This window comes from Paramisgurnus dabryanus, chromosome 3, assembly GCF_030506205.2.
Source record: "Paramisgurnus dabryanus chromosome 3, PD_genome_1.1, whole genome shotgun sequence".
NCBI classification, from domain to species: Eukaryota; Metazoa; Chordata; class Actinopteri; order Cypriniformes; family Cobitidae; genus Paramisgurnus; species Paramisgurnus dabryanus.
This window is the reverse complement of record NC_133339.1, coordinates 32,013,139-32,038,356: the sequence shown is the minus strand read 5'-3', so window position 1 is coordinate 32,038,356 and position 25,218 is coordinate 32,013,139. Positions and strand designations below refer to the sequence as shown.

General features: G+C 38.4%; 1 protein-coding gene across 3 annotated transcripts in view; it reads left to right on the top strand.

The window, feature by feature from the left end:
• Positions 1-25,218, top strand: part of srcin1a (SRC kinase signaling inhibitor 1a) — an 81,913-nt gene that overhangs the window by 19,513 nt on the left and 37,182 nt on the right. For 2 of the 3 annotated variants that reach the window (XM_073814007.1, XM_073814009.1), the window contains exons 3-4: positions 189-505; positions 16,860-16,886. In XM_073814007.1, the coding sequence (XP_073670108.1) occupies positions 189-505; positions 16,860-16,886 (344 nt within the window). Of the gene's footprint in view, positions 1-188; positions 506-5,000; positions 5,444-16,859; positions 16,887-25,218 lie in introns of those variants that run through there. The other variant, XM_073814008.1, reaches the window with a different exon arrangement.

The following is a 25,218-nucleotide window of genomic DNA, read 5'->3' as shown; positions in this document are numbered from 1 at the left end:
TCTCTCTCCCTTCCCTCCATCTCCCTCTCTCTCTCTCTCCCACCGTTTGCCTGTGTCTGTTTTCGAATGCATTTGCGCTGTCGCATGCGCGTGTGGTTGCACGATCGAATGAATGCGTGATGCCATGCTTCTCACATTCCCTAACTCCTACTCTTCATCGTCCCCCTTCATCTCCTCTCCCAAACCAGACCCGGAGCGTGGCGGAGGTCACATGATCTCCACCGATGACCTGGAGTACCCGCGCGAGTATCGCACGCTGGGAAACAGCACGCGACGCTTCTCCAACGTGGGACTGGTCCACACCTCAGAGCACCGGCACACGGTCATCGCCGCCCAGAGCCTGGAGGCCCTCACCAATCTGCACAAGGCTGACATGGAGCGCAAGCGGGACGTCTTCATGGACCACCTGAAGAACAAGTACCCACCGCAACACTCCCTACCACCCTCTCCATCCCCATCGCACGGCAGCATGAGGGGCACGGCCGAGAGGAACGCACGGGAACAGGTATGTTAATAAAATTATGTGCTTTAGGAAGTTCTTGGATCAGCATTGTTGTGAGTCCTGGAATAACATTTCAGTCAGCCAATTAGATTCTAGTGGTGCATGAGGTTGGGTTGTTGATCTATAGTCTTGAACCTATAATTTTCCTCTGATGTTAAAAGTAGTAAATGATGAAGGTTAAGGTTGGGGTTATAGATAGAATAAGGAAAGTTTGGTAGCACTTTACTTTACAGTACGTGTACTTACAGTACCTTGTACATATATGGTAAATATGTTGTACTTACAGACAAACGTGTGTTACTTAATTTTGACTATCTACATGGTATCTAAATAGTATCAGTACTGTACTTACCGGTTTAACATACTTACATAGTTATTATGATACTGTAGATAAGATACATACTTATAGTGTACTTATACTCTGTGACTAACAAGAAACGCTACTGTACTTACAAATGAATGTACAATGTAAGTATTAAGTACTTTCAGACAAGTGTGGGTTTTTGACATGTACTTATTGTGAACATATATGATAACAATGACAAACACTACTGTATACTTACAAATTGTATGTACATGGTAAGTGTGTAGTACTTACAGACCAGTGTAATTAATGACATGTTTTTATAGTGTAGGTATATGATGACTAATAACAAACATTACTGATGTGCCACTTTGTACTCAGTGTCTTTGTCCTTCATTGTACACTTGCATCTTATTTTATGGTCTGACTAGTTAATATAACTCAAGGTTGCATATGTATTCTATATCTTAGGTGGTAGGTCCTGTTTAATAACTGTGTAAAATGCAGCACTTTATTTTACAGTCCTGTTTCCATGCAGTTACTATGGACGTACTAATGAATCTACCCAGTAGTTAATGCATACGGTATTCAATGCTTGGGTTTAAAGGGAACAATAAAGGACAAAGAGACTTAGTACAAAAATGGCACATCAGTAATGTTTGTAATAATTTATTATATACATACACTATAAGTGCCTTTCATTAACTTACACTGGCCTGTAAGTACTACAAAAGTTCCATGTACAGTATATACAATTTATAAGTACAGTAGTGTTTCTCATTAGTTACAGTATACATATATTATATATGTGCTGGTTATTAACGTACACTGGCATGCAAGTACTACAAACTTAATGTGCATACAATTTGTAAGTACAGTGTTTGTTATTAGTTATCATATATGATGCCTATAAGTACCTGCCATCAACCCACATTTGCCTGTAATTACTTAATACTTAAATTGGACATTCATTTGTTAGTACAGTAGTGTTTCTTGTTAATTACAGTATAAGGACAGGACACTATATGTATGTATGTATGTGTATCTGGTATAACCCAGTACTTATCTAGAGTGACATAATAACTTTCAAGTATGTACCATTGGTAAGTAAAGTACCTGTGATGATACCATTTAATTACCATGTAGATACTCAAAAGCGTGTAAAACACATTTGTCTGTAAGTACAGCATATTTACCATATATGTACGGTACTGTAAAAATGCTGTTGATTCAAGAATGTACAGTTTTTGTTGTTTCTATCAACCAATTACTGCCATCTGATTTTAGATTTATCATCAGGTGAGTGCTTTGTTTGGTTGATCTTTGTGCTCTCATTTAAAATTACAGTTGTAATTGGTTGTTAGGCATGTTATTCCAGAAACAACAAAGCAGTTGGATCCAGAAATGTATTCTACTGTACTTGTGTAAACAGGATACACTCACACACAAAGGCACAATGATTTTAAAATTATTCCCATCAGTGAGGTATTTTGAAGGCGCCACTGGAAAAGTGTCTATATTGAGCCAACAAATAAACACTTTTGTCTCTGGTGGTATAGACTTTCTTTGCCCACTTACACACCGCTGGAGAGAAGCTGTCAAAATGACGTCAAGCCATTTTGTTCCAGCAGTAGATAAGATCCAGTCGCATGCTGAAGGGTAGTGAAAGCACAGTCACACTGTGAATAAAATGATTGGTTGTTATGGAAAAGCATGACGTAATGTTGATTTCGAATATGGATGATGTCATTGTGTCAAGCTAATATCAGCCAATCTTGTGTGCATTAAAATAAAGAGAGATAGGTAAGGGGCACATTTATGCTTAAGTCATTTAAATTAGTTTTTTGTTGTAGGAGGGGTGTTTTTTATAGGGAGAGATTTTATAGCTTCAGTTCTTTAATTATACTCTTCATTCATTCATTTATCTCTCTATCATCTCCATTAATCTCTATATCCCCTTTGGAAATAATTTGATTTCAAAGCGTTTCTTTATTTTGACACGATCTGTTTCTAGTGAGCTGCATGCTCCCTACAATGGTAAATGGACTGCATTTATATAGCGCTTTACATATTGCCTCACATTCACCTATTCACACATTCATTCACTGACAAGGCGCCATCCAGCTTGTCGGGAGCAGCTGGGGTTAGGTGTCTTGCTCAAGCCGGGGATGGAACCACCAACCTTCCGATTTGTAGACAACCTACATGAACCACTTAACCACTGCTGCCCCAAATGGCAGCTGCTTTCTTCTGCATCATCCTAATGCTCATTGGATGAATTTTGCTATACTCTATATAGACGGTTTTAACCTCAACAACATAAACAAACAGCTTTTGTGGACTAAACGTAACTCCTGGAAGACCTATGCATTGAATTAACAACAAGAGGGTAGATTATGTCTGATAACAAGCAAAATAAATAACCTGTCAATTACCTTAGTTTGAATCATAGTTATTCCTTACAAAAATTAACCATGGTTTTAACATAAAAAAAACAATGGTAACCACAAAATAATCAAGGTTTTGACTCAAAAACCATAGTTAAACCATGGTTAGAGTAGTAAAAAGCGTATCAACTACTACACTGAGCTACACAATGTTACATACAGATCCTTAAATTTTTGCCTGGCTGCTAAATCTGCACAGCAATGATCAATGCTCACCGTCTTTTCTTATTTTTATGAAACCAAAAGATTTTTAGGTATTTGCCAGACCGATAAACAAGCACAGACAGGAAGTTAACTGCGGGCCAGGTGTTTAACTCTTTCCCCGCCATTGACGAGATATCTCGTCAATTAAGAGAAAACGCTTCCCCGTCAATGACGAGATTTTCCGTCTTTACGCAATACCGCTATTATCCACCAGGTGGATAATACACCACCCTTCCGCAACTTTTTAAACCTGGAAGTATTGCCTTATGTCAAGCGGCTGCATGTCCGTGTCTGTTTTAAAGATCGCTCTGAATGGGATCTATATGAAAAGTCCGTCACAAAAATGGAATTATCTCTGCTTTTTGCTCAAAATGTGGTGTTTTTGCAGAAACCTACCCATATTCAAAAGCTGATAACAAAAGAACCACTGAAGGCAGAATGAAACGGTTTTTTTTTCTTTGAAAGCAGAGGGTCTGTTCTTTCATTTGGTATATTTTATGTTTATATATTTAAAGAAGAACATTTTCTGGAAGGCATTAAACTTTGGTGAAAATCATGAAAAACGCTGGCGCTGGCTGGCAACTTTTTTTAAATCCGCTGGCGGTGAAAGAGTTAACCACAACAACACTTGTGGGTCAGATGAAACCGTCTATAGTTTGCCATTTAATGCACCACAAAATTAATTTACATTTATGCGTTTGGCAGATGCAAAGCGAGTTATGTAAATATTTTTTATCAGTATGTGTGTTCCCTGGGAATTGAACCCATGACCTTTAAGCCGCTAATGCATTGCTATACCAATTGAGCTATATGAATATAAACTGGGGTGTCAGAAATGTTTTCAGCAATTTGAAGGGTCAATTCCTTTATTTTATACGCATAAAATGAAATACTGTAGCACGCACATATTGGTGAAAATAGTCGTTTTGTATTACACAGAAATGAGTATTGAATTAATATATATAACATGTTTGCGCTACATACTGGATTTATTTTTGCACTTGTTCCAATTCATAAAATATTTTTTCTCAAGTGGTTTAGGAATGGCTATTCATTTCCTGTTGTAGATCTCTCTTCCAGATCCCTGAGATTCTTATCACATATTGGCCTAAATGAAATTTCACCCACAAAAAAATTCCCATCATTTTACATGATGTCAATATTCGCAAACAGCTCTCATTTGTCCCCAGCCACATGTACATTCTGCCAGCTGACTCCCTTTGTGAACGACACAATAAAGAAAGTCACTCGGTTTATAAAGGCATCAGTAAATGATGAGGCAATCTTCATTATGCTGGTGAACTATCCCTTTTAAATATCCAATGAATGTGTGAGTGAGAGAGAGAGAGAAAAAGAAAGAGTTGGAGATAGCAAGAGAGAGAGAGAGGCAGGGAGGTTGGGTGAGAGACAGGTGGAGTCCGTGGTTGCCAAGGCAACATCGCCCTTATATGGAAACTGGTGATATCATATTGCAAAGGTCAGGTTGTAGCGAGAGAGAAATAGAAAGAACAGGAAAGAAAGTGAGACAGGTGAAAAGCGGAAGGGAGAGAGAGAGAAAGAGAGAGAGAGAGAGGCAGGGTTCTGGAATATCCTCACCTCTAGGAAAGACGCAGGATCACAGGAATTCCTCATTTGCTTCTCCGCAGCCTTTGCCATCGGCACAGCGGAAAAATGGAAAGGGGGAGGGGAGCAAAAGGAATAGAGGAGAGAGAGAGCAGCGACAGATGAGCACAACGCTACGCAAACCGGCGACAGGAGAGTTAATTGCTGCCAGCTTTCCCAGCACTGAAGAGTTAAAACAGGCAGCCAGTAGCCAACCGATGCTGTAATGAATTAAATAAAGCATCCTGCCGTCGCATGTGCTCGAGAGAGATAGAGAGAGAATGAGTGCACCTGACAGCCAGCTGCTAATACTGACTGTCTGAAGGCATCTAGCTGGTGTACATGTGTGTGGACACACGCTGACACAAACGCATTCAGGTGCAGGTGAGATTTGCAATGATGCTTTTATTTGTTTTGTTTGGTGTATGCGTGGTTGTCATGGTGACTACATGCAGATGGACACTACCTGTGTTTGTTTTAGGGCAGGTTTGTGTGAGTCAACTTAATTGGAGTGTGTTTGGTTGCATTGCTAATGAACATATGTTTGTAAGCTAGTGTGAGTATGTGTATGAATGAATGAGCGAGAGAGAATGGATGTATTTGCATGCCTGCGTGTGCGCAAGAGAAAGCTGTTTTGCATGCGGATCAGGTGGTGTAAAACTCCAGTAGACTCTGCCCTTCTGTCAGCTAACGCTTGATGTAGTCTTGCTGGGCTGACACATGTTTCTCAGGTGGAGACTAATGCTGGTCACAAGATCAGATGCGATTTGGGTTTAGGCCTGATTGTTGTGTGCTGTGCTTATGAGGGTGTGTGTTTTTACTTTGAGTGCTTTTAAAATTCTGCTGTCTATGTACACATGAGGTTTGAACTACAAACAAATGCTCAACGAACAAACAATGATCACAGGTGGTTGTGCGAGGCAGAATGCTGTCTACGCTTGATAGTAACATGCATCTCAAATGTGTCTCCTGTGACTACTATGATTGGATTTCAAGAGGAGAGTCTCTGATTTCATGACTACATGCATCAGTGAAGTTAGTGTATAATTGCTTTTTGAGCAGATGATTAGGCACACCGTTGCGTCCAAATATCAATATCTCCATGAATCAAGCTTTTAGGTGAAGCTTGCTCCTTTACTTTTTTCAATTTCTTTTGATCTGAGATGTTTCTATAGCTGACTGTGGAGTGAATATCTCTTTATATTAATGTCAAGTAAACCAGAGAAGTTTGTTTGCGCCTAACCAGGTAACATTAAAACTTTTTAGCACAATGGATGATTGACAGGTGGGTAGGTGTTGTTTGATGTTGTCCAGGATGTATCCGGTATATAGATTAGAATATATAAAAATAACTAGCATGACTATTCAAATGTGATGTGGTGACATGCTATTTGACTCCAGTGTTGTTTTAATGTAAACAAAGTTACAGTATGTACAAATGATCTGGATTCACTAGGTAGGAAGATTTGCAATGTTAGTCTTAAAGGGATAGTCTACCCAAAAATAAAAATGTTGTCATCATGTTATTTTGATGAACACAAAATAATATATTTTGATAAATGATGGTAAGTACACAGCTGCCGTAACCATTGACTTCCATAGTAGGATAAACAAATATAATGGAAGTATTTTGATAAATGAAGAAGAAGATATTTTGATAAATTATTGTAAGCACACAATTGACGGTACCCATTAAATTCCAACGTATTTGTTTTTCCTACTATGGAAATTAATGGTTGCAATCAACTGTGCGCTTACCATCATTTATCAAAAAATCTTCTTCTCTGTTCATCAGAAAAAAAAGTTCATAGAGATTTAGAACAACATGAGAATGAGAAAATTATGCCAGAATATTCATTTTTGGGTGAACTATCCCATAGATAGATAGTTCCCATTAGATCAAAATTCATATTTTTCTTGTAGTATAAATAAATTAATAAATACATAGGTTTAAGGTTTTTCATTTATATGCAAAAGTTTGGGCACCCCTAACAATTTTCATGATTTTCATTTATACATTTTTGGGTGTTTGGATCAGCAATTTCATTTTGATCTATCGAATAACTGAATGACACAGTAATATTTTGGTAGTGAAATAAGGTTTATTGGATTAACAGAAAATGTGCAATATGCATCAAAACGACATTAGACAGGTGCATAAATTGGGGCACCCACCCTTGTCATGTTGTTGATTTGAATGCCTATAACTACTTAGCACTGATTTATTGTAACACACAATAGGCTTCTTGTTTCCTGTCTTCCATTATTGGACAAACGGATTAATCCAGGTGTGCCTGACCTCAGTAGTCACAAACAAACGGATTAATCCAGGTGTGCCTGACCTCAGTAGTCACAAACAAACTGATTAATCCAGGTGTGCCTAACCTCAGTATTCACAGAGCCATAGAAAGAGAGAGTTACGTCAAGTCCGTTCACTCCAATGGAACGTTTTTTTTACAGCAATGGCGGACCACGGAGTCTCTACAGAGTTCCCGGAAGTCACAGTCAGCTCCATAGAGTTGCATTAGAAAGATTGAATGTGTTGAACTTAATACAAGACTTAATACGCTTGACAAATAAGATTGTATGTTAGCAATACATGTGAATCGAATGACTTTATGCATCAGTGTGTTTGTAGTGCATTATTTCTCATTTAATTAGTACATTTAGGGGGTGTTAGTAGAAAACGGGTCAGGCTAGGACAAGCTGTGGATAACCTTAGCAACACACAACAAACCACGAACAGCCTTTTATTGGTAAATTTCGTTTTTTTAATGCAGATTCATCCATTATTGTACATAATGTGTAATTAGAGAGGCTATTAAATAAAGTGATGGTGGTATAAAGTGCATATTTATGCATCAAACGTAGAGTGTTTTTGACACTGTGGTTTTGCTGGTTAATAAATAAATAAAAATAATGTATTAATAACTTGTCAAATGTATACTTACATAGTTAAGAGATTAGTAATCATTTAAAGTGATGATGATGTTATTTCCCATCAGATATTTATATTAACAACAAAAAGAAAACTACACTAAGCCAGAAATAAACAAAGTGCTTTGTAAGTCTTTTTTAATGCTGCGCTTTGTATATTTATAAATTAAACCAGTATGAGTTACATTCACAGCACATTCACTTTGTACGTTATAAACAAGCATAACATTATAAACTTACATTAGTACAGCGTGATGCATTTTAAAGTGGCTAAAGGCAGCGTAAAACATGTTAACAAGCCACATACCAGCAGATGACCATACAAATGTTTCTATATTGGTGGATTTATTTTGTCAAAAAGCATTGGTTTGGTGAGCTCATTTAGCCTTGAACTTCATAGACAGGTGCATCCAATCATGAGAAAAGGTATTTAAAGGTGGCCAATTGCAAGTTGTTGTTTTCTTTGACTCTCCTCTGAAGAGTGCCAACATGCAGGCCTAAAATCAACTCTCAAATGACCTGAAAACAAAGATTGTTCAAGATTATGGTTTAGGGGAAGGCTACAAAAATTTATGGCAAAGATATAAGCTGTCAGTGTCCACTGTGAGAAAACAGTGAGGAAATGGAAGACCACAGACACAGTTCTTGTTAAGGTCAGAATTGGCAGGCCACGTAAAATAATGGAGAGGCGAAGGATGGTGAGAACGGTCAAAAACAGTCCATATACCACCTTCAAAGACCTTAAACATCAACTTGCTGCAGATGGTGTCACTGTGCATCATTCAACACTTTAGCGCACTGCACTTTGATGCAAACACACATTTGGACAAGCCAGCTTCATTTTGGAATAAGGTGCTGTAGGCCGATGAAACAAAGATCGAGTTATTTGGTCATGACAAGGGGTGTTATGCATGGCGGCAAAATAACACAGCGTTTCAAGTAAAATATTTGCTACCCACAGTAAAATTTTATGGAGGTTCCATCATGCTGTGGTGGGGCTGTGTGGTCAGTGCCGGTACAGGGAATCTGGTTAAAGTTGAGGGTTGCATGGATTCCTCTTAATATAAAGTCACAAAGTTGAAGTTACGTCCGGGCTGGATATTTCAAGAAGACAACGACCCAAAATACTGCTCAAAATCTACTCAGGCATTTATGCAGAGAAACAAGTACATTTTGATATGTTCTGGAATGGCCATCCCAGTCCCCAGACCTGAATATCATTGAACATCTAAAGCAGGCTGTCCATGCTCTGCAAAAATCAAACCTAACTGAACTGGAGATGTTTTGTGAGGAGGAATGGTCCAAAATATATTCATCCAGAATACAAACACTTATTACAGGCTACAAGAATCATCTAGAGGCTGTTATTTCTTCTAAAGGAGGCTCTACTAAATATTAATTTGATTTTTCTGTTTGGGTGGCCAAATTTATGCACCTGTCTAATTTCTTTTTGATGCATATTGCACATTTTCTGTTAATCCAATAAACCTTATTTCACTACTGAAGTATTACTGTCAGTTATTCTAAATGAAATTCCTGATCCAAACACCCAAATATTTATAAATGAAAATCATGGAAATTGTCAGGGGTACCCAAACTTTTGCATACGACTGTATATAAACGTGTATGGTCCAAAACGTAAAAAATTGCATTCAGAAGATGTAAGCATTCAAAACTTATAGTTTTGCACCTGCAATGGAATATTTATAATGTCATCCTACACTCCAGCTTCTCATCAAATTTCCTGTCCAGTCAAATGTTCTCTAGATGCCAAAGCTTCACGCCCCCTACGTTGCACTAAACCTTCAAATGAAAGACATCGCCAAAAGCCAATGAACAATCAAAGGTTTAATAAAAATATTAAAAAGCAATGAGAACACTTTTGTGCACAAAGAAAACAAAACTAGCGACTTAATTCAGCAATTTGTTATCCTCCTCAGCCCGTTCACGAGTAGATTTCACGCTGTTTCATACTTTTCTGGGCTTGAATATTGTCATTAAATAGCAGCATACACTCTAAAAAGAAAAGGTGCTAAATAGCACTAAAAGTGGTTCACTAGAAATCATAGAGGAACCATTTTAAGTGCCATGTAGCATCTATGTAATACCTGTGTAGCACCTGTGTAGAACCATATTGTGCTATATAGAACCATATCTGGTGCCATAGTGGTGCTACAGTACTGTATATTACCCCCGATGGTTCTTCATAGGTGCTTTATAGGTGCTATATAACACTAAAAATGGTTCCCTTATGATTACGAACTTTAGGTGTGTACTGAACAGTTACAAACCTCCCAGTTTTCGTCTAAAATATCTAAAAATGTGTTCTAAAGACGGTCAAGGACGTATGAGTTTGAAACGACACGGGGGAAGTGTTTATAATAAAAATTTGATCTTTAAAGCAGTGGTTCTCAACTTCACTCCTCAGGCCCCTCCTCCCAGAATGTTTTAGATGTCTCCTGAAATGAAACACCTGATTCCACTCATCAGGCTCCTTAAAGAATGTTTGAAACGTTTCCTTAATTAACACACTAACAAGTTGATGAACTGAATTAGGTATTTTAAATATGGACACATCTAAAATGTTTTGGGAGGGGGGAGCCCAAGGACTGCAGTTGAGAACCACTGCTTTAAAGTGACATCACCAAATCATATAATGCTGGCACTTTAGTGGGCCTTTACAGGAATAGTTCACTGGAAAATGAAAATAATCCCAGATGTATACAATCGAAAATATATTAAACAGTTATCTAGCTTTCCTAAGCTTTGTAATGGCATGGAAGGGCTCCAAAAATCACATGAATCCAGCATTAAAGTAATCAAAATTACTCTAGTATGTCTTTGCAGCATAATGGGTTCTAAGAAAAAACTATTAATATTTTGACCATGTTTAGTGGTCAATATGCAGTGTATTTCTGTTAACACACAAATCAGTATTGTAAGTTAAAATATAGCACCACATCGATAATGTCGTATCTCATTGGTTCTCGTGATGAAATGCAGATGACAGCTAATCACAATACACACAAGAACTCTGATTGTGTTCAGCTGTAGAAATCAATTCATATACATCTGGGATGGCATGAGGGTGCATGTGTACATTTTGGGATCATTTTCATTTTGTGGTGAACTACACCTTTAATGCATGCCAACACTGTTAATAACCTTTCATTTTAAACAGGTAAAAAATCCTGTTTAACCTGACGCATCCCTTTTAACCCTTAAAGGTGCTGGACATTTTTAGGCTAGCAATAGAATGCCACAGCTTAGACGGCCAATTATCTTTCATTAGGAGTCGTTTCTTAGCAACTGTAGACGCTGGGCTCACACGCTTCACAGATATCTGCTTGTTATGGGAATGTAACATTAACCGGCCCTGCTGCGCATAAATCCATGTGTAGCGCCTCCTCCATTATTATCTAATATGATAGCGTCAGTAGTTACGTTATTTCAGTCATTTATCAAAAGCAATGTCAAAGAGAGAAATTTACAGCGGGATCAGGGCTGTCACATCACAGTGATTTAGGAGCCGTCAGTTTGCTATGCTGTGAATTTTTAACATTGACAAGAAACAACACAATGTGAAATGACCAGGAAGATGTGTGTTTCAGATTTTGCAGACAGATTTGCTACAATATGTTCCTAAGAGTTACCTAAATCTGATGAAACATTCCTTTGGGGGACGTCCTAAAAATGTTTAAGTATTTAATAAGGCTTAAACTGTAGTAATAAATACTGTTTTGAAGAATATAAGCTTTAGAAACAGGATTTTATTGAATTTCACATTTTAAAAACCTGCATCAATGCTAAGGATAAAATCAAGTACCGTATCAAAAGACTGCTTTAGTTTAAAGCTACTGCATGGGGGGCATTAATATTATGACCATGAGCGGGCTCTTAAATCTCAAGCAGGTTCAAAGGGACAGTTTATCTTTCTGGATTGACCATTTTTGAGAATGGTCCATCTGCCGCTCTGTTGCACCTGACATCAGGTAACCTAGAATAAATCCCTGCAGGTGAAACCCTGCCCCTGAATCTGACCCATTTCTATCTAGAGGGGTATGGAGCATTAGCCACACATACAGGGCTTGGCAACCGGTTAAACCTGCTCTATAAGTGAATGGATACAGGATCATCTGAGAAGGGCAGATGAGATTCCCAGAGATCAGTAGCACACAAATACTGACCAAAAGTAATGCACAGAAGCTGATAATTTACAGCCAGTAAATCCTTGGTAAATAAAGCTGGCTACATTACAAGAAACGTGTCTAACTCCATCAACAGCATCCTTCTGCAGAACCATATTTGACTCCAGTCTCACATCAGAACCAAAGTTTAGAGCGAAGCTTACAGACTCAGTGAGGATAGGACAAAGCCCCGCCTCTAGCAGGAACATTCAAGGTTAGCGAAACAAAGCAGGTGCACTGCAAAGATTCAACGTGTTTTTAAATGGATGTCAGCGGAGGAGATGCTTCTGTACACTAGTTAAAACTGTTAAATGAGCAGCCAGCTACTTTAGTCTAGACATCATCCTGTTAAAAGGGATGTTATAAGCATTTCTGGGTGAAATATTTAGCCGATGCTTAATATTTCAACATTTAATGACTTGGTGATTAATGCACCAAACCACTTAATAGTGTTAAGGTGATAAGCATTATTGAGTAGCTTTATTTAAGTTTATTGTGCATATCTTCCTTAAAGTTATGCTGGGTGTGATCTGCTGAAACTGTTTACATGCTGCAGGATTTTTAATGATTTTTAATTTAGCTTTCTAAATGTATGTTCACAAACAAACCCACACACACACACACGCGCGCGCACACACACACACGCACACACACACACGCACACACACACACACACACACACAAACTTTTAATCAGTAGATTATGCAGTCTAGACTTGCACATGAAATATTCAGAGGTCCTGATCCATCAGAGCAGGGTTCTCCAAACCCCTTTTTGCACAGAGATTAAATACATGGAAATGCGTCTGGGATTTGTCTGGGATTGTTTGATTTTTGGTTCATTCTCACTGCCAATGATTTTCCAGAATCTGTGCATGCAGTCACACACATACCGCAATGGGGTTTTTCTGCAGCGTATAAAGTTTGCTTATAATCCGTGATTTCTCTCTTGCGAAACCCCACGCACGTGCATTTTTGTTCATGATTAGATAATAAGGAGCACGTGATGCGTTGTTCTGTCATGTTGGTGAAGGATCTCAGCTTCAGCACGGATAGTGACAAGCTCCCTGTTCTCTGCTTCAGTCCAGTTTGCCGACATTTCTTGCCTTGAAAGTTGATCTGCATTAAAATCCCTGTGTCAAAGAGCTGAACCAAAACTTCTTGTTGCGATGACACACGCGTCCTCCTTATGGCACACCCCTTAGGGCATTGTTTCTGCCACTTGTTCACTCAGAATGTGTTTTGTAAATGTTACGGCACTGTTACTGGGTCCTCTTTATGGGAACGATCCCAGAACATTTACAGGAAGTGTTTGTGTTCACACCAAGCATGCCGCACAAGCCCTGAAAAGTGAAGCCAAAACGTCTCGATCGCCCCCCAGTGACTGGTCCCAGCATAGGTCATAAACTTTGCCTCCTCATGTTATTCAATGGGACTTGAGACCAACTAAAAAAATGTATTACACTTCAATTATCTTTTTTCAGAAGCTGGTTTCTGTCATTTACTGTAGCTTTTATCACGCTGATGTACATTCAAATGTTTGTTTTTAAAATAGGTCTGTGTTTAGTTAGTTATTTAATGATATAAAAACGGTGGCGTCACGTAATGATTGACAGTTGTGATATTTGCGCATTCTGCGAGAGCGAGGGCGGGGTCTTGATTTCGTGGCTTCACTTTCTGCTCACTACTGCTGCACATGACTGGTCCCGAAAACGCTACTGCGCAGACTCTAGACCCAAGATGTCAGCGCCATATCGGGACACTGGCGGCTTTTCACCAATGGAAGAGAGCGAACAGGCATCGTCCATCTTTTTTACAGTCTATGGTTCACACACGCATGCGGCTCGGCAGGCTTTAATTTGTGGCTCGCATTGCAGTAAATAATACAGTGTGATCATGCAGGCATGCGCATTTTCTGTCTTTTCTGCTCCGGACGCTAATTTAGTTAGAAAACCATACCTATTAGATCAAGATACACGTCGATAAGCGTGTTCAATCGCATGCAGCATATTATTAGAATGCTTAGCATTAAAATCCTGTTTTTGTCATTAAGGGAAATCATATTGTCTCAGTTACATGTGACTGGTAAATGATAAAGAATGATTTGCCCTTGTATTTATTGCATTGCAACAGATTGATAAGCAGACTATTTATGACTGCATGTAACTTTTGATACTTTGCGGTAAAGGCGGCTACGCCTTACCTATCAGTGTGGCTCTCATGAAAAAAATTGTGAAGACCACTGTGCTAAAGCATTGCTTTAAAAGAACTGAAAGTTTTGAGTTTAATTCTTAGGGAACACACATGCTGATTAAGATGTATAGCTTGAGTGCACTGTAAGTTACTTTGGATAAAAGTGTCGGCCATATGCATAAATGTAATGTACATTTTTATTGTAAGATTTCTTAATAAAACTGTAGTGTATGTTGTAAGTCAGATTTTGTCTATTTTGTGTGGACCAAATGTCCCCACATGGCTAGTAAAACCTGAAAGTACCAATATATAAACGGTTCTGCTTAATAAGTGTACTAAATAATGCAAAATTGAAATGCGGCAAGGTTTTATAAGGGGTACAGTAGGGATAGGAGATAGGAAAATCATTAGCTCAGTATAAACACAACAAATGTCCCCATGAGAAAAACACCTTAATAAACATAACAAATATTGTTTTATTACATTAACTGTAAAAATGCAGAAAGTTCCCCACATAGACAGATAAAGAAATATATGGATGAGTGTGCGGCTAAATGTAAGAAAATGGACAAACACAAATTTAAAGTTCACACACCAAATAATTTTAATTATTATTATTAAGTAAAAGAGAGCAACAAAGAGGGAACCAAATATAAGTGACAAAAAACAACAACAACAAAAAGTTAGGCGGTGAAATCAGAATTATGATTGGTTGTTGATGTCTCTCCCTGGCTGTAAATGTGAAATTCACAGATGTAATGGCAGTAAGGTGAGGGCTCTGCAGACAGCTGACCCGTCTCAATGTGATTGATGGGTTTGGGCAGCAAGCCAGGGCTGCAGACAGAGGGGATCTTTTTAATTAATTTTTCTCATTTACTTCAATCCTGTCAGTTAGTCAGGCAGACTGGGCAGCTGATGGGAAGGGGAGCGAAGAATACAGACAAATCCTCCAAACACCTTCAGTCAGATGCATTTAGAGGACTGAAAACACATTGGCTCCATATTATACCTCATGCTCATAGAATTGCAGTCTGGTCCCAACTCTTAAACCACATTGAAAAGCTATGGTTTAAAATGTAAAACCTTAAAAAATTGAAGTTTTATTAGATATAGACATGGTTTCTCGGACAGGGCTTATCCTAGTCCCAGACTAAAATGCATGTTTGAGGTGCCTTAATTTAAAAACATCTTGCACTGATATATTTTAACATATATCAGTGCTATTGTTTTGTCTCAAGATGCACAACAGAATTGTTTTTTGTAAGGTTTGTTTGTAAAAACTACTTACATGTCCTAATATAATTAAGGTCTAGTTCTGGATTAATTTAAACCCTGTCCAGAATACTGCCCCCATAATTCGAGTAGTTTTAGATAGGTTGCACAAACCTATTTAGTTAGAATGCAAAGGACATATTCACGTATTTTTTATGTAATTTAAGTTACCAATTTGTGAGTAAAAATTGGAAAAAATGTAAATCAGTGGTGCAAAGTATGCATTTTTATTATGGCGCTCTTCCATTGCATAGTACCCCACATAGGTCCAAGCGACCTGAGCTGATGCCAAAACGTGATGCGAAAACACTGTAGATCACTGATTGGACTGAGAGAATCGTCACTACTAGCGTCATTGCTATAATGTAAAAGATTAGCTTTACCTTCATGCTAGCTTGCGCTGTCTCGAGCAAACATGTTGTCATCTGTGCTCTGCAACAAGTTCCCAAACTCCCTTTTAGGGATGAAAAACATCCACAGGTTGAAAATCAGAAACTCCATAACAGTTTTTTTCCAGACTGGCAGTTTGTGGCGGCACATTTGCGATGCACACGTTCGCATATATGCTTAAATGCAACTTAAATGAGGCTCAGCGAAACGCATCGACTGACGCCACGGGTGTTTGTAGAGAAACTGTCATGTGAGACAGAGGTAGTGATAAACGCGATGTGCAAACATCTATTTGTTGTGGCCAATTTTAATTTTGTGGTGGACTGAGAAATAAATGAATGTATGGGAATGTACAACGACACTCTCACTACAGCAGTAGGCAGCACAAATACAACGACACGCCTATAATCCCTTCCACTACGGAGTGTAACTAAACTTGATGGAAAAGCTAACCAAGCCAAAGTGAGGTGAGCTGAACCGACCTGACCCAAACCTATGCTATGGAATATGCGATGGAAAAGTGCCATTAGTGGTCTTAAACCTTTAGACTCCTGTATTGTATCTGGTAGTGTGTGCTTAAAGTCTCTCTTTAAAGAGACTTTACAAAGAGGTAAAGGGGGAATAAGAGAGAGAGGAAATGAATGATCCCTCTCTCTCTCTCTCTCTCTCTCTCTCTCTCTCTCTCTTTCTCTCTGATGTCTATTCACATAATTTTTTATTATCAAAGATTGGTGAGTTGATTGTAGATGGTGGCTGTGTATTAGGTGTGACCACACACAGAGATAAATGTCCAAGTAACTCTTCTCTCTCCTTTCTCCATAGCAACAACCAAACTACTGGAGCTTTAAGGTCAGTGCTTTGACTATTTCTATGTGTTTGTGTTTGTGTATGTGTGTGTGTGTGGTGTATCTCTATCATCTGTATGGGATAGGGAAGGCATCAGTTTTGTGTATATGGGTTTACTTAGAGTGTGTACAATATGTGGGTCTATGTATTGTTCACTTAGATAAGGTAAGGTAAATCTGACATATATCTCACACAGTACAATATTTTTAAAATCCTGGCTAATTAGTTACAGCACACAACATTCTTAGAAGGGATGTAATAAAAACAGCACAATCAATGTTAGTTTAAGGACAACACACTATTATGGGCCAGATTTACTAAACAGGGCAAATTAGCACGAGAACATGATTCCAAAACAGAGCCGATGGGAGTGGTAATATCTGCAGTTTATTAACTAAAAAAGCGCAAAATAAATAACACAGGCCTAAAAGCTGATTTCCATAATGACCAACGCAATCTACAAAGAGAAGTGCAAATTAGTTCAGGGTCGCAAATAAGCAGAGCTGATGCTCATGTAGGTGCGGGTGATCTTTTAACACCTGATGCGCTTGAGTTCAGCACCACGGACATCTCATGCACCTATTTGGCTCCCCCTACTGGCTTAACTTGCAATCTCATTACTGATTGGCTGACTTTGCTGCCACTCAAAAAATGTAGCCAATTATTTTAAAGTGGAGGGGCAGTGAGATGCCTGTGATGTCATAAGCATCAGTTTTTCAGATTAGGCTGTTTTCTGGCTGACATTTCTAAAAGAGGAATTTCTATGTTTAGCATGTCTAGCACTTTTTGTATGTTTGTGAATGCGGGTAGACTACCATTATTTAACAAAGACAAGGTAAAAATGTTTTTTCGTTCTCTGTCCCCTTTAAGGTTTTAAAACACCTGGTATTGTGTGACCCCTCGTTTTCTTTCAAATAAAAAAAACATATCTTGGTAAACAATATTTTTAAATAATAAGTTCCTCTTGCATTCCAAAAAAAAAATTTGTGGAAAACATCCTCTGCTTGTACCACACACTTTCTGATCTCTGCTAAGCCTTCTCCTATCAGCAAAAATTGCAGACATTTCAAGCGCAAAATTACAATTTTTTCTGTGTTAAATAATGGTGCAAATCACGTGCGCAAACATTACTAAATCGTGTTGTAAGAATTTTGATTGATCCTGACCAAAAGGTCAGCCCTTCCTGGGAACACAGCATGGATGCCCGAGAGTGCAGTGTGTGTGCCCTGTAGGTGCCTGAGGCAGCAAGGACATCAAAAGAGAACTTTTTTGCAACACAACAAGTTTTCCTCCAGGACTCACGGCAGGGGACCAAGACCCCCAAAACACCCCTCTCGGGAACCAGAACTTTATCTCGAATACAGGAGACTCCCTGGAGAGTTACACTTGATTTTCAAACACCACATCTCCATACAACAACAGGATTCAATGTTAATCTGTGACAATAAACAAGTAAACTTAACCTAATGTTGGGAGACAACTCCTACCTTAGAGATGTTGACCAATCACCCACTGTATGTATATTAGGCAACACCCCTGAATTTTACAACAACCAATCAGTAGCAAACTCCTATATGCTTTGTCTCTCTGGATATTTAAGGGAATGATGTAAAATGGTTCAGCGGGTCTTTCTGTTCATGGAAGTTCACCCCCATGATGCTGTATCTTTGATACAGCATCATGTATTTTATTTTACTTTGAGAAATCTGTAACCAGATATTCATCATTTGCCAGGTATGCATTATTCTCATTTGATTATATTTGTTTTTTCTCGTATTTGAATTGGAATGTGAATTGGCTTCTGAATTATGTTTTACCTACCTGGTTAATAAATTGTTATATTTGATTTTATTCTGTGTTGCTCGGTAAATGTTGACACTGCAAGTAATATCGTTGTATCCGTAGTTACCGTAAGGACTGAAATCAGGCTAGGATCGGCCCAAACCCAGTTAGATAGTGAATAATACATCAGCTGAGGATTTGTGAGATACGAATAGCAATTGGCGTTAGTTTAAGTGTACTTAGAAGCGTGGAGGCTGTGTTTCCGTTTAGAGTAACATTTCTGATTACTCTAAATAGGGTCAGCCTCAACCTCTGTTTATTTCAATGTTATTCTATTCATTAATCTTGATTAGAAATAATAATTGTAATAATTAAGTGTCACCTCTAAGGGGACTAAATAAAGTATGTTTAAAGTTGAGCACGCAGAAAGCGGCCGCTTAAGCGTATAGTCCAACCTCTGGCAGTGACCAACACTGATTCGCTTACGACCGTTGACCAGTATATTAATTATGAGGCCCATACTAGGATCATGTGCGACTGTGAGAACCGAATGAACGAGTGTAATACCAGAGCTTTATCAGAATAAATAAACAAACATCCATCTAAATTCTGTAAGTTTTAAAGGTAATAATCAATCAAATTTGTAATATAATATAAACTAAATCTTTGTCTTTGGAGTCAGATTAGAGATAAATATACCTAAATTACGTAACGCCAAAACGTCATCTGCAAAGCTCCGGAAAAGACCGAACGCGCTATCAATCCTTCCCATGCGGTTTGGACTTCGCCATTGGGCCAAACGGATGGATGGGGGATATAATTTTCACCCCCTTACAGTGTTGTGTGAATCATTTAAATATTCTCGTTTTCCATACATTTTCCATCTGAAACTCCTAGAAATGCATATGCAATAAGGTCAGTCACTTTTCAGCGCTAATTATCCACTGCGCTGTCGTTTTTTAATGACAAAATGATGGTTTGCGCTGGAACAAGCTGTTAGTAAATCTGGCCCATAATGTTTTAAATAGCATAACACAAAAAATGAATAAATAAATTAGCACAAGAGCACAATGCTTATTTACTAAAAAGGGGCAAAATAAATAACACAGGCGCAAACACCGATTTCCATAATGACCAACGCAATCTACAAAGAGAAGTGCAAATTAGTTCAGGGTCACAAATAAGCAGAGCTGATGCTCATGCAGGTGCGGGTGATCTTTTAACACCTGATGCGCTTGAGTTCAGCACCACGGACATCTCAGCTGAAAATTTGAGGTGTGAAATCCCAGCTAACAAAGCCATAGGGCACTAAAAAGAACTGGAAGATAAATAAATAAAGGTTTTAAAACACCTGGTATTGTGTGACCCCTTGTTTACTTTCAAATAAAAAAAACATGTCTTGGTAAACAATATTTTTAAATAATAAGTTCCTCTTGCATTCCAAAATAAAATTTGTGGAAAACATCCTCTGCTTGTACCACGCACTTTCTGATCTCTGCTAAGCCTTCTCCTATCAGCAAAAATTGCAGAAATTTCAAGCGCAAAATTACAAGACATGCTTTTTTCTGTGTTAAATAATGGTGCAAATCACATGCGCAAACCGTGTTGTGTGAATCATTTAAATATTCTCGTTTTCCATACATTTTCCGTCTGAAAGGGAAACTCCTAGAAATGCATATGCAATAAGGGCAGTCACTTTTCAGCGCTAATTATCCACTGCGCTGTCGTTTTTTAATGACAAAATGATGGTTTGCGCTGGAACAAGCTGTTAGTAAATCTGGCCCATAATGTTTTAAATAGCAAAACACAAAAATTGAATAAATAAATTAACACAGAATTTCTTAAAGTAGACATCCTCTCATATATGAAACATGCACACACTACAACATTTTGGCATGGGTTAGGGTTCAAGAGGTGCAAGAAGGTACAAAAGTTATCACTGGGACGCTGTACCTTTTCAAAAAGTACACTTTTGTCCCTAAAAGGTGCATATTGGTGCATGCATACCTGTACCATTACGACCATTTAAAATGTACCGTCCCATTGACAACTTTTGTAGCTCCTCGTACCTTTTATTCTGAGAAAGTCACTGATATATGGATCATGTAAGTCTGAGGCTGATGTGGGATGTGTTATGATCTGCCTCACTGGCTTTTATCCTCTAAATCTCATCGGTGTCATCTATCTTTCTCTCTCTCTATCTGCCTCTTTATCTCATTGACTTGCATCCTTTTTCTTATATACCCATAAAACTCTCCAGTCTCAAGATGTTTTATAGCTCTGATGCTGTTATAAAGTTCTGGAGAGAGATTATAACACAATTGTGCACAGATTCATGACCAGTATGGGAGGTTTACAGCTGGTAAATATTCTCAGTTCACTCGCCACTGGCAGGTGTGACAAAAAGCTAATTTTGGTCCCCGCCTGTGCTGTATTGTAAATGATAGTGTCTCATATGGAAACTGTCTATTGTATGTAGATGTGATTAGTGATATAGGAGGTTGTCTGTAATTGTATAATAATACAGGAAGTGGCCTTAGGCTGTGGTGAAAAATTGTCATAAGAGTGAGGCTTGAGTAATTTGATTCATTCTGTTTGTTTAGATTCAATCTCACACTTATTCACTCACATTACACTGTTAACCCAAACACACATTTATTCTGTGACTAAGGCCTAAAGTCATGTTTGGAGATTTAGCATCACAAATATAACGTTACCAATATAGCTCTTTAGAAAGGGTACCGCCACAGTGACCCTTTTTCGACCATTTTTTCTGACAGTGCATTGTGATTTATGGACGGCGAGTACTAACTTAGTATTTAATGATTTGAGACTAGTGAATTGAACTGTGTAAATGTATTTTCCTGCTAGAGTTCCTCTGTGTACGACATCTCAGTCAGGGTTTATAAGCCATAGTATTTCACACAGTATAAGATAATAGACTCCCTCTGACCTCACCTTCTAAATCCCACATAATATTATACAGCTCACACTATCTCATCTCTCCAGTGCCTATTATTTCCTATCATCTATTGGTGCCCTCAGGAATAGACTTGATGTGGATAAGGTCAGGAGACAGCTTTGGTCATAGCATCTGGGATACTCTTATACGTCTTAAACTCAGATAACAAGCATTACATGAGTTCTCGTCTCGTATCTCTACTGATGTTCTGTTCTATTTAAAGTCCCATTTGCTTGTTTTTGTCACAGTTAGATGGACTGTCAGATGTTTGCATGTTATTTCTACCTTAAGGTGCAGATGCTGAGCCCCAAAACAGACGCTTGTTAAAATCAACCGTCTCCCCTGGCTGGTTACACCATATAAATTTAGCCTCTCTGCAAATTACTGTCAGAGTCCTGGTTTGTTGGTTTGGTTCCTGTAAAACTTGTAATTGACTATGTAGGGGAGGCTTGCACATTTTTGGGCCTTTAACTCTTTCCCCACCATTGACAAGTTAACTCGTTAATTAAGAGAAAACGCTTTCCTGTCAGTGCCGAGTTTTTAAGGCAATCCGTGTTTCGGCTATTATACTGTACTGTACACCAGGTGGACCTCCTACCCAACTTATAAAACACGGATGTATCCTCTAAGCCCAAAACAGTTAAAACTTCATGTACAGTATGTTTTGATCATCGCTCTGAATTTGATCTTTAACAAAAGGCCTACCCATATTTGAGGATATCTAAATGAAGATAGGATGAAATATTCATTTGATATATTGTATGTTTATATATTTAAAGAAGAACATTTTTTGTAAGGCATTAAACTTTTCATAAAAAATGCTGGCGCTGACTGGAAACTTTTTTTTTACGCTTGCGGGAAAACAGTTAAGCATTTTTTCAGAAGCATAACAATAGCTAGTGAGTAACGTTTGAAGAGCATAGATAGAGACAGAGCGCAGCGCGTCATAACCTGAAAACCATGCCCACCGGGGGGAAAACAATCAAACCGTCTCCATTGACTTTGTATTGCGAGAGGCCGCCTCCTTGTCATTTCTGGCTTATAACAAAAACCGAATAATGCCTAAAAGCTGCTGTGTGACAATATGTACAGCTAACAAGCCAAGCCAAAGAACCCAGAAATAAGTTTTTATAAGCTGTTGAGCCGTAAAACCCAGCCTTTAAGGAGAAAAAAGTGGATCACCGACTACGTTTCCCCCTAGTGGACGCAGTTCTACTAATATGAGTACTAAGAAAAGTTGCCTGTTTCCACATTTCTGTTTTTAAGGTCGACAGCTTATAAAAACTTATTTCTGGGTTCTTTGGCTTGTTAGCTGTACACATTGTCACACAGCAGCTTTTAGGCATTATTCTGTTTTTTTATAAGCCAGAAATGACAAGGAGGCAGCCTCTTGCAATACAAAGTCAATGGAGACGGTTGGATTGTTTTCCCCCCCGGTGGGCGTGGTTTTCAAATTTGCATAACTGCGCTCTGTCTCTATGCAAAACCCTCTAAGTGCGTCCGACATGTTTTCTGGTAAATTAGCATTTTTACAAGAAAAAATGGGTGCATGATTTTTGAAAAACACTTTGAAAAAGGGAGTCGGGCCGAGTAGGGTTGGGCGATGTCCCCTAAATTGGCAGTTGACGATGCTTACGTTAAACCATTGCGATGGACAATGATATTGTTAGGGCTGGGGGGTATTTTATTTTTTGTTATTATTCGTTATTATATATTTATTTAAAGAAATATATTCGTTATTTTACTTCATTGCTTCCACTTAAGAAGAGTTGTGCACTTTTTATTTTAAACCAGACAAAGTGACAAGTTGGTATTTCTGGCCAGAAATATAGAAATTTAAACATGGTCTGTGTATGTTAATCCCACATTTCGGTTGCTCCAGTTTTCTTGTTTTTGGCGTTTGCTGAATTCTGGGTTTATATGTTAAATAAATAGTATATCTGGGTTTATGCCGCTTCAAAATGACAACAATGTCAAGATCAAATGCTTGACAGGATATTTTCACAGACTGACACACGTCACGTCTCAGGCATAGACTAGTACAGAAGAGAGTTAGTGTATGTCGACTCGCAGCCGGGGGTGGGTGGGGGGCGTGGCATCACGATGGTGTCTCTCCATCGTGATGTCAGTCAACTATCACGATGGACGATAATATCGTCCATGGGCACAACCCTAGGGCCGAGTACCAAAACACACTTGTAACCAACATCTACTAATTGCAATCGTTGCCTGGGTTTATCAAAAAAAGGTCCAGATTATATCTGGGTAGGGGCGTGTTTGTTTAGGTGATTTCAAATGTCAACATTGGCTTTCAGAGATCATAGACCCCACCTTTAATGGATTCTGACAACAAACTGGTATTTCTAAATGGCCTGAGGGCAGGATTAAGTGAATTTGAGGCGAAACTGTTTTCACTTTTAGAAAGTCTGTTTTTTAGTAAATTAGTTCAGAAACCTCCTATTGTAGGGCAATAGATGAATAATGGCTGAGTATACTATAGTGAATTTCTGTTAACTTTCGCTAAGACAACTGCCATACCAGCTGTTCTAACGTGAACAGAAACTACAAAGTGAACCTCTGTACCACATTTTTTCAAATTGTAGGAGACAGGGCTAACAGCTTGTCCTCCAGCAGAGAGAGTAAAGGTGGTAAACCCATCCATTTTCCCGCTTTCTTCTCCGGTCCTTATCATTGTAGCATTTATCATTGTTATCAGTCCCCAATGATAAGTGCAGTGAATGCCGCCATTTTATGACCACCTTCCAGCTTACCATTTTGCTGCTTCACTCAGCACAGGACTGAATAGGCCAACAATCTACTGCAATTTACCAGAGCAATTTCAGCTATGCCTTCACCAGCCTGTAGCTAACAATAGCGAGAGAAAGAGAGAGAGAGACATTATTCAAAAAGTCAAATAATTTTCTCTCTCTCTTTCTCCCCATTTACCTCTTTGTATGTCTCTCTCTCGTTTATCCCCCCCTCTCTATTTGTCTATTTATATTAGTCAATATCATTATTTTAAATATTATGTACATCCTCACTCCTAGTTCAATCTGTGTGCATCAAATGCCTCTTTCATTCAGGGCTGGCCCATCCTACAGGAATAACAGGCAATCGCCCATGTTCCCTCCTTAACATTAGTACTTATATTATATTATACAATACTCAAAAACACGTTCGGTCAAAGTAACTAGTGTTTGACCAACCTGAAAACCTAAATGACACTGTTTATTTTATTTGTATGTTTGTTCTGTTCTATTTTTTTTGTCTTTTTCTATTATTGACTGTTTACAATTTACGAAATCTACATGAGCTGCATGGTGCCAGAATCTTATTTCACAAGTTCGCATTAACATCAAATATCATGATGAAACCTGGGCGGGGCCAAATACTGCAAAGAACTGTCACGGAAGTTAAAACAACTTGGTTTTGCAAAGTAGATGAATTGTTGACATACACTGTAAAAAGGTCAAAGTTGGATCAGCTTACAAAGTAACTTCAATTGGTAACACCTAAAAAATTTAAGTTCATTCAACTTAAATGTTCACTTCAGTTTTAATTTAGGTGAAACTTTCAATTTGAATAAACTAA